The sequence below is a fragment of the Protopterus annectens genome, chromosome 8.part1 (genome assembly GCF_019279795.1).
Source record: "Protopterus annectens isolate FY-2018-M chromosome 8.part1, PAN1.0, whole genome shotgun sequence".
Taxonomy (NCBI): Eukaryota; Metazoa; Chordata; order Ceratodontiformes; family Protopteridae; genus Protopterus; species Protopterus annectens.
The window spans coordinates 483,672,021-483,688,062 of record NC_056742.1 but is presented as its reverse complement, the minus strand read 5'-3'; the positions used below and the strand labels follow the sequence as shown (position 1 = coordinate 483,688,062).

The window sequence follows — 16,042 nt, the reverse complement described above, 5'->3', positions numbered from 1 at the left end:
TTTAATTCCTGGTAACCTTGACAAGTACTTTAGAAACAAACTCAATGAGGCAAATTAATTCACATCCTGAAATATTGATCACAGTGCTGGGAATTCAAACTGAATTCAATAAATGCTTGCTACAAAGAACTGCTCATGCGCCACCTTAAATGATGCTCGCTCACAACCTTAAACTCAGCACTTTTACTATATTGTTTTGCCCGTGTGGCAACTACCATAAATAATAATCTCTCCTAACCCAGTCTACTTGCAGCAAACAATGCATGTAATACATATCTAACTGCTCATTTCCAACTCGTACCTGCAAAATGGAATGCTAGAGGATCTAGGATTCAAATCCATCACTGGTTTAGTATTTGTCTGATGCAGCAGTTAATAAAAAATAAATCCCACCCGAGTCTACACACCGCAACTAAAATCTGCAAAACTGAAGCACTCTTTTCCACGTCTTACCTGTGAGTTGGAACGCTGCAGAATCTGTTCTACATCTGTCAGTTCATCTGATGATTCGTTCTTTCTTTTTTTCTTTTTACCCAAAGTAATTACAAGTTTCCTGTTTAAAGTAAAAAAAAAAAAAAAAAAAAAAAAAAAAAAAAGTAACATAAATTGTGAAATAAACCATAAAGTGAAAAAAAAATCAAACTGTCAAGACAATTCTGACAAAAAGAACATTGCGTGCAATTAATCAGGTCATAAGAAACACAGCAAAATGCCTCCAGACCTAACCACCTAAAGAATTTTTTAAACTGTAACAGCAGTTTAAAGTATTAACTTTGCAAGTTGCTTCTCAAATGCAAAGCTACAAAGAACAGTTAGATTTTAGTACAGCAAAACTTTGCCTTGAATACATTAATCGTAAGCACTTCGGAAATACCCTACAGAGGCTGCTCCAGTGGGGTAGAGGGATAAAGCCCCAACTACAGCAAAGCCAACCTGGGTTCGATTAGTGGCTCAGGCAACTGACAGAGCAGAAGGGATGGACGTGCCTATCCAAGGTGGGAGGACACTCACTGACATGCTCCCTGCCTTTGGACGTAAATAATGAGCGTGGTGAGGGGGGAAAGGGAAGTGGGTAGGTCATTAAAAAAATATCTACGCACATTCTGCAACTTTATAGAAAAACATGGACAAAGACACACTGTTAAATAATTGATTAACCTATTAAATAAATTAACAAATATTACAGAAAGGCATACACTGCAGTGTCTGAAGAAGCCCATCACGAAAATTGGGTGAAAGCACAATCTGTTATATTTGTTTATTAAAACTTGAGTCTGTTCCACGTTTGGCAGTGGTATTTTTTCTTTTTTTCTTTACTTAGTAGTTTACACTGTTTTGAGTGTTTCTAATGTGGATACTTCAGTGTTACCTGGTAAAATATTTGTCGTACTGCATTGCAAATTATTTGAAGCAAGATGTTTCACTGGTGTAGGGGAAAAATCCTGCGGCCTATCCAGTCAGGATGGGAGTAAGCCCTGAACAGGAGGGTAAATATACTGACTAATAGGACTGTCCTTGACTTTTTGAGAATTTATCTTTCTTTTACAGCCTCTGCATTTTTCAGACCCGTTTGTCAGCTCCCTGCTGCCAAAACTACTTACTGAAAAAAAAAGTAGCTAAGGAGGACTGGGAAGATTTTTTAACAGTTCTGAAAAGTGAAATCTAAAAAATCTTTGAACTTGAATTAGCTTTCCCCTTCATTACACTTCTCTATCATCTCATCCGCAGAAGGGCCAAACAGAATTAACTTTTCTAAGGGGACATTTAAAATATCAGTCAACATTTTCAGGAAGGACTTTACAATGAAACCAATCCAATCCAACTCTTCTTAACAGTGACCTAGAAGCAGCAGCTTCTGAGGAAGCAACAGAAATATCAAGACCACACTTTAAAATGTGCCTGGTAAACTGCGTGTTCTGAAAGACAAAGATGAAAACTTTAGCACAAGGGCTGGACAATTTAAAATCCTGAATGGTAAGGTACTACAAGAATATATTTCCTTCCTTCAACTTTTCCACTGCTTTCCCATCCGACACAGACGGAATAGGATATGTTCAGCAGCAGTTTTAGCTACAGAAAACCACTAATAGGTCTGTGTTAGGATAAGAAAACAAATACTTGAGTCTGAATACCCTGTATAACCTGTCATATTTCCTAGCGGCACGAGAATGACTGGTTAGCTAAATGCAGTGAGATGAACTTTCTTGAAAGCAGGCAACACTGGCAATATTAGGCAGATATAACTAACAAAACAGAACACATTTTCAATGCCTTAGGAATTTCGTTCTGTTCCAACTTTTCATCCTAGATACAAATGTCAGAAAAATATAAACCTGCAAAAGGTAAACCTGAAACCATACATTTCCCAGAATCAGCAGAAATTACTCAAGTACAACCAATCTCCTGCAATGCCTGCTCTGAAACTCTCTTCTTGGTTGAACAACAAGGCGGCAAACAAGGAAAACTAATGCGCTACTTAGCAATCCCATAGAAACATACATGAAAGCGGAATGTTCTCTCACTATATTTCACTTTTCCTAGGAATATCCCTGTAAAATGACAGTATCATAAGGCACGCTAGTCCCTGATACAGTCTACCTATACTAGACTCAGATAAGGCACACTAATCCCTGGTACAGGCTCCCTATACTACAGACTCACATAATCATAGGAAGTTACTAGGCTATTGGCCCGGAGGCCCTTATAAGCCTAGCCAAGAATTTAGTCCATGTCCCAGCATGTCAGCAGCCTATGCCACTCTCCAGCAGGGACACAGGTGGAATCCTAGGAGTGTATTTTCTGTTCCTCATCCAGTTATCCAGGTTGTGCTTAAAAAGAGTTAATGAGGTACTCTGCTTTATATGGAGAGGGAGTCTATTCCTCAAAAGGGGGCGTCGCTGGGACACAAATTTGTCCCAACAAGTTCTATTGATGTCACAGATAAGGCCGAGGTCACGCATGTGGGTTACTCGAGTGGAGCTTGACTTGCGGATATACAGCAGTCCCATAAGGGCAGAGTCTGAAATTGCTTTGTATGCCAGACAGAAGTCACCTCTGAAGCGTCTGTAGAAGACTGAGTACAGAGACAGGGCTTTTAGACTATCTGTGTAGGGCAGATGTTTGATGCCCTGGATTCTCCAGGTGAGGAACCTCTGTGGTCTCTCCAGCTGCTGCATGTGCTTTGTAAGGTACATGTCGAAAGGGGCATTGTACTCAATAATGGGTCTTGTAAGGGAAGAATACAGGGATGTTATGACCACCTTGTCCCTGGACGAGATACCCTTACTAATGAGGTGGGCCATGTAGAAAGCTTTCTATACAATAGCGGCAATATGCTGGATATAGGTTACTATCATCCTGGGTGCCCAAGTCCCATATAACTGATTGATAAGGTCCTAAGCACACAATGTGATAATTTGTGAGGACATCACTCTCCCCAAAAGGGATGATGATGCATTTTTTGGCATTCAGTTTCAGGCCATGTTTCTGGCACCAGTCATTTGTTTGGGTGAGACCCTCTTGGAGGATGTCCTCATCATTAGGGGAATTGATGACAGCACCCAGCTTGCAGTCATCTGTAAACTTGGTCATCCATAGCCCATTAGATTTGTCCTGCAACTCCGAGAAGTATATCCCAGACAGCAGAGACCTCAAGACCGATCCCTGGGGTACACCACTTGTTACGGGTCTACTTCTTGAGGTGGCTTCCCCTATTTTGACTAGGTGGGTTCCATCAGTGAGCCAGTTTGCTACCTATCTGGTAACATATGGATTGATGCCTAGTTGAGAGAGTTTATCTATTATACCTTAGTAGGGAATAGTATCGAAGGCTTTGGCCAGATCAAGGTAGACTGTGTGCACAGTCTTCCCCTCGTCAATGGCCTTCGTGACTGTCTTAAAGAAGTCAACCAAACTTAACAGGCATGACCTCCCCTTGACATAGCCAAACTGTGTGGGATCAAGTGTCTTGTTAATGAGATCCATGATAATCCACTCCACGGCCTTGCAGATCAGGTTAGTTAGGCTGATGAGTCTATAATTTCCTGGAGCAGTGGACGTTCCAACTTTATGCAAAAGGATGACAGTGGCTGTCCTCTACTCAGCTGGGATGAAGCCGGTACTCAGGCATTGGTTGAATAGGGTGCCTAATGGTGCTGCAAGTTCCTGCCAGAGTTCATGTAGGATGCAGCCTGGGATGTTATCAGGTCCCATGGAGGCTGTATTTTTTGCGTCTGAGAGGGCAGTGATGACTTGCTCCCTATAAGGGGAGGGGGACAAGTACTGGGGACGTCCTGATTTACTGATGGCGGAGACAGAGGGGTGACGTTTTCACTGAACCTGTTTGCCAGCAGGTTGGCTATTTCTACAGCATTTGTGTATGTGGTGTCCCTGACCACCAGTTATTAGCAGATCTGGGTGCTTCCCATGAGACTGCGGAAATATGTGAAGACGGCCTTATGATTGTCTTTAGTAGATTTGACCAGTTTGGACTCTAAATTTGCTTAGGAGGATTTTACTAGTGCTCGTTTGCTTGTTCATGCTAAGGAGAGATTGCTTCCAATTAAGCATCTGCTCCTCCTTGGTCCTGGACAGCAATTTTTTTCCTTTTACTATAGAGTTTATTTATTGTAGATGTCCACCATACAAGTTTACTCTTCCTAGAGGAGGATGATTTTGTCCTGTCTGGTATTCCTGATTCCATGCAGCTATATAAATCTATAGTACTTTGGTGTAGGTTTAGACATATATGCCAGTTCTTATGGAGGAGAGGGGGCTGTTGTAATCAGCTTTGGAGAAGTTTTTTTTTGTTTGACCCTAGGTGTGTGTGTGTGTGTGTGTGTGTGTGGGGGGGGGGGGACCTCGAAAGTGACTGCTTTGTTGTCTGATATTACCAGGGATGATGACACTGTAGGGATGCTGCAGTGGTTACTCATGTTGGTTAATACCAAGTCCAAGATATTTTCACCTCTTGTGGGGGTGTCAACCAACTGGTCCAAGGCATATGCACTGACGAACTCAAGAAATCTCTGGGTATGCCTGTTTTAGCATGAGTATTTCTTCCAGTTTATGGTTGGACAGTTAAAGTCGCCCAGGATCAGGGTAAAGGGTTGAATCTTGATAGATATGAAGAGGTCCAGAGAGGTGGAGTGGGCATCTTGAGTCAAAGTTGGAGGCCTATAGCTAGCTATGATTTCAGTAGGGGTCTTGACAATTGTTAACTGCACCTGGAGTGTTTCCTATGCATCATACTGTTTGACCAGTCTAGAGGGGAGTATGTCTTTTATATACATATTGCAACTCCACCTCCTTTTGTTTTGCTGCCCACGATTTGGATTCTGAATGAATGATAGGATGAGCAACCTAGTATAGCTGGGGTACTCTCTGCAGCTTTGAACCAGGTTTCTGTGACTGCACAAATGTCAGCTTCTTCCAGGGTTAAGAATGCTTGCAATGAGTGCAGTTTCATGTTTAGACTCCAGCGTTTAGCAGCATGACCTTTAATTTATGTTTCCACGAAATTTTCATGTTGGTAGTTTTGACCTCATGGCATTGCCTAAAACAGGCACTATGGCTGAGGCAAGAGTCCTTGCCAGGAGCCTGTAGCCCAAGGGAGACAAATGCAAGCCATCTCCAGCAAAGCATCATGCTTTGTCAGTCATGTCATCCCAAGCTGTCAGGTACTGGATCATCCTTGAAATGACACCAGAAACTAAGCCAATTGTTAAAGTCAATCATTTTCTGTTTGTACTGAGACATCATTCTGGGCAATGGTAGAAAGCTGCTTAAGGTTAAGAACATACCTGCCTGTGACCCACATTCAGGGAGCTTGCTCATGTTTCACTTCAAATAGTCCAGGGAGGTACGTCTCAAGTCATTCACTCCACCATGGACTGTGACAGAGTCATAACACCTGTTGAGAGACTTGAGTGCATTGGTGATATGGTGGATTCTGGCACCAGATAAACAACTAACTGTGACTTTCTCCTTATCCAGCCTGGTGAAGGGGCACATCTGTGCATCTCACAATGGAGTCTACTATGACTAATATGTTGGGTTTATGTGCAAGCCTTGATGGCTGTGAGACACAGGTGTGTGGACTGTGGGTGGTGTGGTGGAGAGTGGAGTTCGCGTGCATTTATGCCTCGGAGTTCTCTATTGTTTGGATATGATTTTGTTGAAGGCCTCCACATATGTGTGGGTGTGTTGTATAGGTGTGGGTGGTGTTTGAGGTGTGGTGTTCATGTTGCCAACCTTCTCAGTGCCAGACATACTGGTTTGTGGGGGAGAGAGCAATGACACTACGTGCCTGATGTAATTGCTTTTCTCACAAATTTTGTTCCTAGGTGGTAGTAGTAGAGAGTTGTCAGTGTACATGAGGCAGTTGCTACATTGTCTCAGGATGCCCATATCAGCCAGACTGGCAGGAGAAAATGTAGGAAAGTGTCCATCCATATTTGTCAGAAAGTGAGGGAGACTGGCCAGAAAGAGCTAAAAGGGGTAAAGGGAGGAAGGTCTAAGAGTAGTACTACTAGGTGATAACACAAGTGCTACTAAGGGAAATTTTGCAGCTGGAATACCTCAAAAAGGGTTACAAAAGTACAGGTGTGTACACTTACCATAAATGTAGATGTTCGAGTGTATTCACTGTTGCAGTCATCACATTTGGGTTACCCTGCCAGGGGTAGCCCTGAGTCGACCCGAATACCAGAGGCTTAGTATACCTGCATCAGTTGCAGTCTTCTCCAGGACTAACATCAGGTCATCAGTGGTATAAAATCAGGCAGCCGACACCATTACATCAGTTTTTCTTTCCCTGTCAGGAGCCCCCAATAGAGAGCAAGATTATGGTGGAACACCACCAGTAGAAAGTAAATACCAAAATGTCCTTGTAAGGAGAGAGAGAGAGAGAGAGAGAGAGAGAGAGAGAGAGAAGGGGGGATGGAGGGAGGGAAACCAGGACTGCAACGGTGAATACACTCTAACATCTACATTTATGGCAAGTGTACACAACTGTACCATGTTCTTTGTGTTTCACTGTTGCAGTCATCACATTTGGGTTGATCCCCAAAGCTGAAGAAAAGTATGGAGGCAGTCAAGAAGACTGGGGGCTGGCTAGGATACCCTGCAAGACTGCGGTGGCAAAGCCTGCCCTGGATTTGGAGAACATAGGCAGGTGGTAATGCTTGGTGAAGGTATGAACAGATGTCCATGTTGCACCCTCCAGGATGTCCCTGGTGGAGACCCCTCTGAGAAAAGCTGCAGAGGAGGAGGTTGCTCTGGTGGAATGTGTCCTGACCCCCTTTGCAGGTGGTTTCCCACGCTGTTTGTAGTAGAAATGGATGAAGTGTGCTATCCATTTGGAGACTGTTTGGATAGGGCCTTGCCCTCTGCTCCTGCAGCGAAGCTGACTAGTAATTCATCAGTTTTTCTAAAAGATTTAGTCCAGTCCAGGTAGAATCTAAGCTGTCTCTGCACATCTAGAGAGTGCAGAATCCTTTCCCCCTTGTTTTGTGGGTTAGGGAAAAAGGTGGGCAAATGAATGGATTGGTTGGGAGCCACACTGGACACTACTTTAGGCATGAAGGATGGGTTAGTCCTGAGGGAGACCCTGTCAGCATGGAAAATGATGAAGGGCTCTACAGCCGTAAGTGCTTGTAACGCTGATACTCTTCTAGCTGAAGTGATGGCCAGAAGCAAGGCCATCTTCCAAGAGATACATTTTAACTCTGCTGAAGTTTCAGGTTCAAAGGGGGGGCAGGATGAGCTTTTCCAGCACAAAGTTAAGATCCCAAGCTGTGGTAGGAGCTCTTCTGTGTGGCCTTAAGTTGTTAGCCCCTCTTAGGAACTGTTTGATGACAGGGTGTGAAAAGAGAGGTGGCTCTGTGCTGAAATAAGCAGAGATGACTGAGGCATGTATTTTAATTGAAGAGAAGGATAGACCCCTGATTAGTAGGTCTCCCAGGTAATCCAGGATGAGAGGTAGGGAGGGCTGTGCAGTTCCGGCTCCCTTAGCCTGGATCCAGGTGCAAAACGTTTTCCACTTGTCAGCATAGGATTTTCTAGTGCTGGGGAGTCTGGCCTCACATACAACATCTAGAACTTGTTTGCTTAGGCTGGCAGCTTGAGGAGAGGTCAGGGGATAAGCCAGGCTGCCAGGTTGAGGGTCTGCAATTGGGGATGCATGAATTCTCCATTCCTCTGGGTCAGGAATGTTGGGATCTGAGGTAGGTGACATGGTGGCAGGGGTGACAGGCTGCGCAGCAGTGGGTACCAGTGCTGGCATGGCCAGTCTGGGGCAATCAGGATTACCCTCGGTTTTTCAGTACCCTTGAAATGAGTGGTAGAGGGGGAAATGCATAGATCAAGAGGTTTACCCACTGGAAGGATAGAGCATTCACTTTCCAGGCCTTGCTGTGAGGTCCCCTGGTGCAGAATTTGCTGAGCTGATGGATTGGCGTGGGAGGTAAAGAGGTCAACCTTTTGGATGCCCTATTTCTGGGTTACAAGGGTGAAGGTTCTGTGATCTAGCAGGTTTCTGCTTAAGTTTTCTGCCAGGGAGTTGAGAGCCTGGCAGGAATTGTACTAATAGGTGTAGTTGCATGGCTGAGGCCGTGTGCCAAAGGGTCATAGCGAGCCTGCAGAGAGGATGAGTGTGAGTCCCTCCCTGCTTGTTGATATACCACATCACTGTGGTGTTGTCTGTTTTGATCAGTAGAGGCCACGGGGAGAGTAGGGGTCTGAAAGATGTCAGTGTGTGCTAAACAGCTAACATCTCTTTTGGTTGATGTGCAGATGTATTTGATTTGGAGTCCACTGGCCCTGAATGCACCTGCCGTTAAGGTGAGCACCCCAGGCATAGTCTGATGAGTCTGTGGCGAGGTTTTGGGGGGCATGGGGTTGTGAGAAGGGAAGTCCCTTGTTGTGGTTGCATGCTGCTGCCCACCAAAGAAAATCTTTCCTTAGACAAGGTATCATTGGTATGATAGTTTCCAGGTCTTGAGAGTGCTGACACCAAAGGCTTTTTAGGTACCACTGTAGTTTCCTCATATGCAGTCTGGCATATGGAATGAGTAGAATGCAAGAGGCCATGAACCCTAGAGCTTGCAGGATTTTCCTTGCGGATAACTGGGTTCTGATGGTTAGTTGAGAGAAGTAGCCTGTCAGGTAGGCTTGCTTTTCTGGAGTAAGGAATGCCATCTGGGATGATGTGTCCAGGCTTGCTCCCAGGAATACAATTTTTTGTGTGGGGACTAGTTTTGATTTCTTTTCGTTGATAGTATACCCCAGGGAGGTCAGAAGGTCCTTTACAAAGGTCAGGTGCTGTAGCAGCTTTTCCAGACTATCTGCCTGAATCAAGCAGACTAAGTATGGGTAAATTTGAATATTTCTTTGTCTGCAAAAAGCAACTCTGGGAGCAGTAGATAAGCCAAAGGGAAGCACACAGAACTGAAAATGCACAGATCCTACCCTGAAACTTGGGTATTTCCTGCATGATTCCCTGATTAGGATGTGTAGGTAGGCCTCTTTAAGGTCTAGGGTGGCTAACCAAGCATCCTTGGAAAGCATAGGTAGAAGCTGATGGAGGGTGAGCATTTTGAATTTTGGTATCACCAGACAGGTGTTTAGAATGGATAGATCAAGGATGGGGCGCCATGTGTCCTCTTTTCTGGGTACCAGGAAGAGTCTGGAATAGAAATCTTGGCCTATCTGTTCTGCAGGAACATGCTCTATTGCCCTCATGGAGAGCAGGGAAAGGACTTGCTTTCTGGCCACTGCCCGCTGGTTTGGAGGAAGATCTGGGAACCGTTTTGGGGTTGGCAGAGTGTGGAATAAAATTTGTATCCCTGGTACACTATGTTAAGAACCCGGTGGTTGTTGGTAATGGTGGCCCAGTTGCATGCGTGGAAGGAGAGTTTTCCTCCTAGGGGCACAAGCAGGTGGGGCAGAGGGAGGGGGTGGAAGTGTAAAGTCACTGTGAGTTCTTACAATAAGGGGGTGGCTTTGCACTCCCTGTTTTTGAAGAGGAGGAAGTCCATTGCTTAGATCTCTGCGTTCCCTAGGGCTGTTGTCTGGGGGGTCTGCTTCTCCTGGATCTGGGCTGAGCTGGCCTGGAGGGAGCAGGAAAGGACCATTGCTTGGAGGGGGCAATGCTTACTGAACCTCGTTGGTTGGACCTGTAAGAAATCTTTAACTGTATGCATAGATTTAAGCTTTTCCTTCCATCTTTTTTAAGACCTCTTCTGCCTTGGTGTCAAATAAGTTGTCTTTCTTCAAGGGCGCGTCCAATAATTTGGATTTCACATGGTATGGCAAGGTCTGTTCCTTAAGCCAAGCATGCCTTCTAAGGACAGAACCAGTGACTGCTGCCCTGCAAGATGTTTCTAGGGTGTCAAAACCACACTAAGATGTGCTTAGTTACTTGACTTGCAGAATGCATTAGCTCTTGTAAATCTATTTTCTGCACAAGCGGGAAAAGAAGATATTTTTTGTTTGAGGAGTTCCATGGTATGTTGCTGATATTTCAGCATGTGGAATTGACAATTTAATGCTCTAATAGCAAGAGTAGCAGACGTGTATACTTTTTACCCCATCTGTCTAATGCTCGAGAATCCCTATCTGAGGGGGTGGGATTCTTAGCTGAAGTTGCTTTGATTCTTTTAGGTCCTTGAAAGATGACCTCGGGGTCAGCAGTAGGATTTTTGAAAAGAAATTTGTGAGAGTCAGGGACACTATACTACCTGTCAGGTTTCCTGGGACCAGGAAGGAGGGTGTCGGCAATCAGACTGGACTCCATAAAACTACTGGAGACAAGTCTCTTTCTTTTGGAAGGGGTAGTCTGGCTTCCCCTAATAAGCATTATAAGGTCTTCCGTCATTTTAAGCATTTGAGACTGAGGCAAGAAAGCAGGTGCCTGAGCTTGGGTCGTCGGTTTTTTGGGTGTGGTTTAGACCCTGGGCCTTAGAAACTCGGTTGTTTTTGAAAGAACTGAAAACGCAAAAGAAGTCATCAGTCTGTGTCGAGTATCGGTAGTGAGAAGTACTTCCTTGGAAGCCGGTGCCTGTTCAGCGGCTCCAGACCCATCCAAGGTAGAGACATCTGCAGGATCCTTAGTCGAAGAAGAGTCTCGCGGCATACCAGACTCCGAAAGGGTCTCAGTAGCAGCATGCGAATCCACAGAAGTGGGCATCAGGGGCTGCGACACTGAGGACTGGATAACTGACTACTAGTTTAACGGAAGTGCCGTCGGCAGTTATGGACCTGTGCAGTCTGTCTCTGTCTTTATCCTTGCGTTTTTTCAGAAGATCGGTAGTCAGATGGCTTACCGAAGCCATATCGGAATTAGAGGACAGAGAGCGAAAATATTTAGCTACAATAAGGGCCCAACGACGTATAATTCTGGCGTTGAACAAAGCACAAAAGTGACAGTGGCGGATGTCGTGGTCTATGTCTAAACAGGTGACGCAGTAAGAATGGAAGCCTCGGTGTGGTATTTGCTTTCCACAAGCAAGACAATTGTTAACTTTTTCTGACATCGGATAGAGCAAGAAAAAAAGAGATCCCCAACGGGGTACTTAGCTTTAGAAGACTTCAATTTCAATTCGGAAAAAAAAAAGAAGTCAATTAGCGGCCGACCGGCACTCATGCTGCTGCTGCTTCAGGTTCCTCAGCAAGTGCAGCTGAAACTCTGGATGCAGCAGACTTGTATCTAGACTATGCTACTCAATTTTAAGGTTAAGAACACAGTAAAAAAAACCTCGAAGCACAGATTAATCACTTACAGTCAAAAGAACAGAACTCACAGTATGAAAAAATACAGTTAAACAGTAACGAAACACTGTAAAATGCAGTTAAATGGTAATGAATTGCAGTAGATTGCAATGAAAAAGAAGTTATGTACTCACCATAATGTTCCATCTGACTAGTTATACTTCATTTTCTGCAACCTGTGGGTATTCGGATCCGAGCCGGCAACATTTTTTCAAGCATCTGCTCCAAGCTCCTCCCCTTACCCATAATCCATCACATCTCCTACCTTCCCCTCATATCAAGTTTGCCACTATCCAAACTATCAGCAACTCAATAACAGCACTAACCTAGAAGAGGTTTGGGGGAAGGAGGGCGGGACGGTTGCAGAAAATGAAGTATTAACTACTCAGATGGAACGTTATGGTGAGTGTATAACTTCTGTATCTGAAGTAGTTAACTTCATTTATCTGCAACCTATGGGACAGAGTCCCCAGCTACCAAAATTCCTGGGAGGCCCTCATGGAAGGATATTCCTGAGCACCGCAGAGCCAAAGGATGCTCTCCCTCTAGAGATCAAATCCAACTTATAATGAGAAATAAATGTATGTGATCTTGCCCAGGTCGCTGCTGCACAGATATCATCCAGTGAAACCCTAGACCAAAAAGCAGCAGAAGTTGTCATAGATCTGGTAAAATGAGCTTTAACAGGACCAGGTGGGGACAGACCTTTATCCTTATGGACTTGCAGTGCACATTGTGTAATCCATCTAGCTAAGGAGACCTTGGAAATGGCTTTGCCCAAAAAGGGTCTAGAAAAGGACATGAATAACTGGTCATACTTACGAAAGGGTTTAGTCCTATGTAAATAGAAACAAAGCGGTCTATGAACGTCTAGCAAATGCAGCTTATATTCACCCTTGTTCTGAAAATTTGGAAAGAAAACAGGCAGATTACTCATCTGGTTAATATTTGATTCAGAGGCAACTTTCGGTAAGAAAGAAGGGTTCGTGCGGAGCAAAACCCTGTCTTTATGAAAGATCAAGTAAGGGGCATGGCAGACAAAGCTTGGATCTCAGAAACCCTTCTGGCCGAAGTAATGGCCACTAGGAAAGCTGTCTTCCAGGACAAGAATTTCAAATCTACTGATGCTGCTGGTTCAAATGGGGGAGCAACCAACGCCTGCAGAACTAGGGTAAGATCCCAAGGAGGGACTGAATCCTTAACCGGGGGGGGGGGGGGGCTTAAAAGAAAAGTGCCTTTCAGGAAAGCTTTACACAGTCTCAAAGAGGCCAGAGTATTCATATTTTCACCGACATGAAAATTAGAGATGGCTGACAGTTGTACTTTTACCATAGAGGATCTAGCCCCTTGTTGGAAAATACTGAACAAAAACTCCAACACTGCAGGAACCGGGGCTGTAAAGGGATCTAGGTTCCTCTGAGAAGCCCAAATAGAAATGCGTTTCCATTTGCTACGATAAACCTTCCTAGTGGAAGCTTTGTGGGATGCCACCAAAATAGTCTTTACTGAAGATGACAGACCGGGAGTCCTAGCAATCAGGGGAAACTGAAGCAACCAAGCCGCCAGCTTGATGCTGTCCAGATCGGGCGGACTGGTGCCCGAGGGATGAGACATGAGATCCGGGCAGAGATCCAGAATCCGAGGAGGAGTTAGAACATGAGGCCAGAGGAAGGGGAACCACAACTGACGAGGCCAGAACGGGGCAATGAGGATCACTTTGCACCCCAGTCAGCAAGCTTTCTGAAGAAACTTCGGAATGAGAGGTAACAGGGGATAAGCATACAGTAACCCGGGAGGCCAAGCATGGACGAGAGCATCTCTGGGGAAGTCCCCTGGTGAGGGGATCTGAGTGAAGAACTCGCTGCACTTTGCGTTGGAAAGAGATGCGAAGAGATCGCAGCAAGGCTGACCCCAAACAAGGAAGATCTCCTCCATTACGGACTGTTTCAGAAACCACTCGTATAGCATTAGAGTAGCCCGACTCAGTCTGTCCGCTAACATGTTGGAGCATCCCGGGATGTGCGCTGCAATCAGAAACCGACTGGTGGAGATCACCCACTGCCACACTCTCATGACCTCGCGACAGAGAGGGTAATATTTGGTTCCTCCTTGTTTGCGGATGTACCAGACAACACACACGTTGCTATCTGACTGAACTGCAATCGTTCCCGGGGTAAGAACAGCATGAAAGGCTTGCAACGCTAAAAGCACTGCCCTCATCTCCAGAACACAGATATGCAATCTGGCCTCGGTCTGGGACCACGTGCCTTGGATCGTCCTCCCCAGTTAGTGCCCCACCCACCCGAGTTGGGAGGCGTCCGTGGTCACTGTGGCTTGGGCTGTGGGTGTTACGAAGGGACGACCTGCCAAGATTTCCGGTGACTGGAGCCACCAGAAAAGAGACATCTTGCAGGCTCTGCTGATTCGTATTGGACAGCCCATGGAGAGATCTAACCGCGCAGAGGGAAGGATTGAGACTGCTGCGGCCATGGAGCCTAGGGCTCGGAGAACATCTCTCGCCGTTGGCATCCTGGGGCCGAGGATCACTGACACATGAGCCCGTAGGTTCGGGATCCTGTCCAGAGTGAGAAAAACTTGCAATAGTAGACTGTCCAGCCGTGTCCCTATAAATTCCAAGGTCTGTGTCGGGTTCAAGCAGGGTTTGGACATGTTGATGGTAATCCCTAGGTTGACTTCAAGATGCAGGAAGGAGTCTCTGGCCATGCAAAGTAGACGCTTGGTGGCAGCAGTGAGGAGCCAATGGCCTAGGTAAGGAAACACCTGAATTCCCTGAAGCCTCAGGTGAGCCGCTACGACTGCTATAACCTTGGTAAACACCCTGGGGGCTGTGGTAAGACCGAAGGGTAGGGCTCTGAACTGGAAATGTTTGTCTCCAGGCCGGAAGCAAAGGAATCTCCTGGAGCTTCTGCACATTTTGATATGGTGGTAAGCGTCCTGGAGGTCTATCTAGCACATCCAGTCACATTCTTAGAGGTAAGGTAGAATGGACTGCAAAGTGACCATCCAGAATTTCTGCTTGGCTACAGTCAGGTTCAGGGTTGACAGGTCCAATATGGGCCTGAGGTCCTCTGTCTTTTTTGGCACTAAAAAGTACCTGGAGTAAACGCCTAATCTGGACTGATCTGGGGGGACCGGTTCGATGGCCCGACTGCGAAGCAGCTTTGAAATTTCTTGCACTGCCGCCTCCCTTTGAGTGGGTGGACCATCCAGGAGGCGCTTTGGCTGGACGGGTGGGGCAAGGAACGGGATGGAGTAGCATCTGGATATTATTTGGAGCACCCAACAGTCTGTCGTACTGGACTCCCAAGCCATTAGGTGCAAAGACAATCTTCCCCAGACTGTCTCCAGAGTAGGACATTCAGGCAACCCCTCAGGGTTGCTGCGTGGGTCTATCTGAAAAGATCTCCCTAGACCCAAAGTTCCTCGGCCCCCCTCTGACTCTGGGGCGGCGTTTGTTTCGTCTCCCTCTGCCTCTAGGGAATGAGTTGTCCTGAGAGTCCCGAGAAAACTGAGATTTTCCAAACCACATCTTCTTTTGCCCTCTCTGATTCCTGGAAAAAGGATCTTTGAGAGCTAGAGAATCGGACTCCAACGGCAGACAGTCTTCCCGTCCTTCTCACTCTGGACTAGGGTGTCACGTACTGTCTTCCCGACCTGGGAGGAACCATCAAAGTAAGCATTTGTGAATGACGCCTTGAAAGGGTTCACGAACTGATATAGTCTGAGCCAAGCGTGTCGCCTCATAGCTACGCCGGTCCCAGCCGCCCTAGCCACTCCTTCCGTGGCATGGGAAAGAAGACACATGGACATGTTGGAAACAGACTTTAGAGTCGACATTTTCGCCGAGAACAGTCGCTTGTCCTCTGGCGACAAAGACTCTGGGGGCGACACAGCAAATTCCGTAACTAGGTCTTGCTGAAGTCATATGACATGTGCCAAATAATTCAGCGCTCGTATGTAAAACGTTGCTGAAAAGACTCGCTTCCCAAATCGATCCACCACCCTACACTCCTTGTCCGGAGGGTGGACCAAAGAACTTTCCTGTACCGGTTCTCTCTTGGTGGCAGCTGCAACCACCAAAGCATCCACCGGGGATCCCTTCTACCAGGCCTGTCTGTCTGTGGGAGGAGAGAGGATCCTGTCTGGGCGTTTGGGTATTGGCTCTATGGTGTCAGGCTCTTTCCATGCCCGCGTGGTAATGAGATCCACTAAGGGATCTGCAGGAGGGGACAGCCAGGATGTAGATGGGCCC

The 16,042-nt window shown here is 46.0% G+C and overlaps 1 protein-coding gene across 1 annotated transcript in view; it reads right to left on the bottom strand.

The window, feature by feature from the left end:
- The window catches only part of CHD9 (chromodomain helicase DNA binding protein 9), a 2,842,495-nt gene that overhangs the window by 2,039,420 nt on the left and 787,033 nt on the right, over positions 1–16,042 (bottom strand). Inside the window, exon 4 of the mRNA XM_044082017.1 lies at positions 454–553. Coding sequence (XP_043937952.1) covers positions 454–553 — 100 coding nt within the window. The remainder of the gene's footprint in view (positions 1–453; positions 554–16,042) is intronic.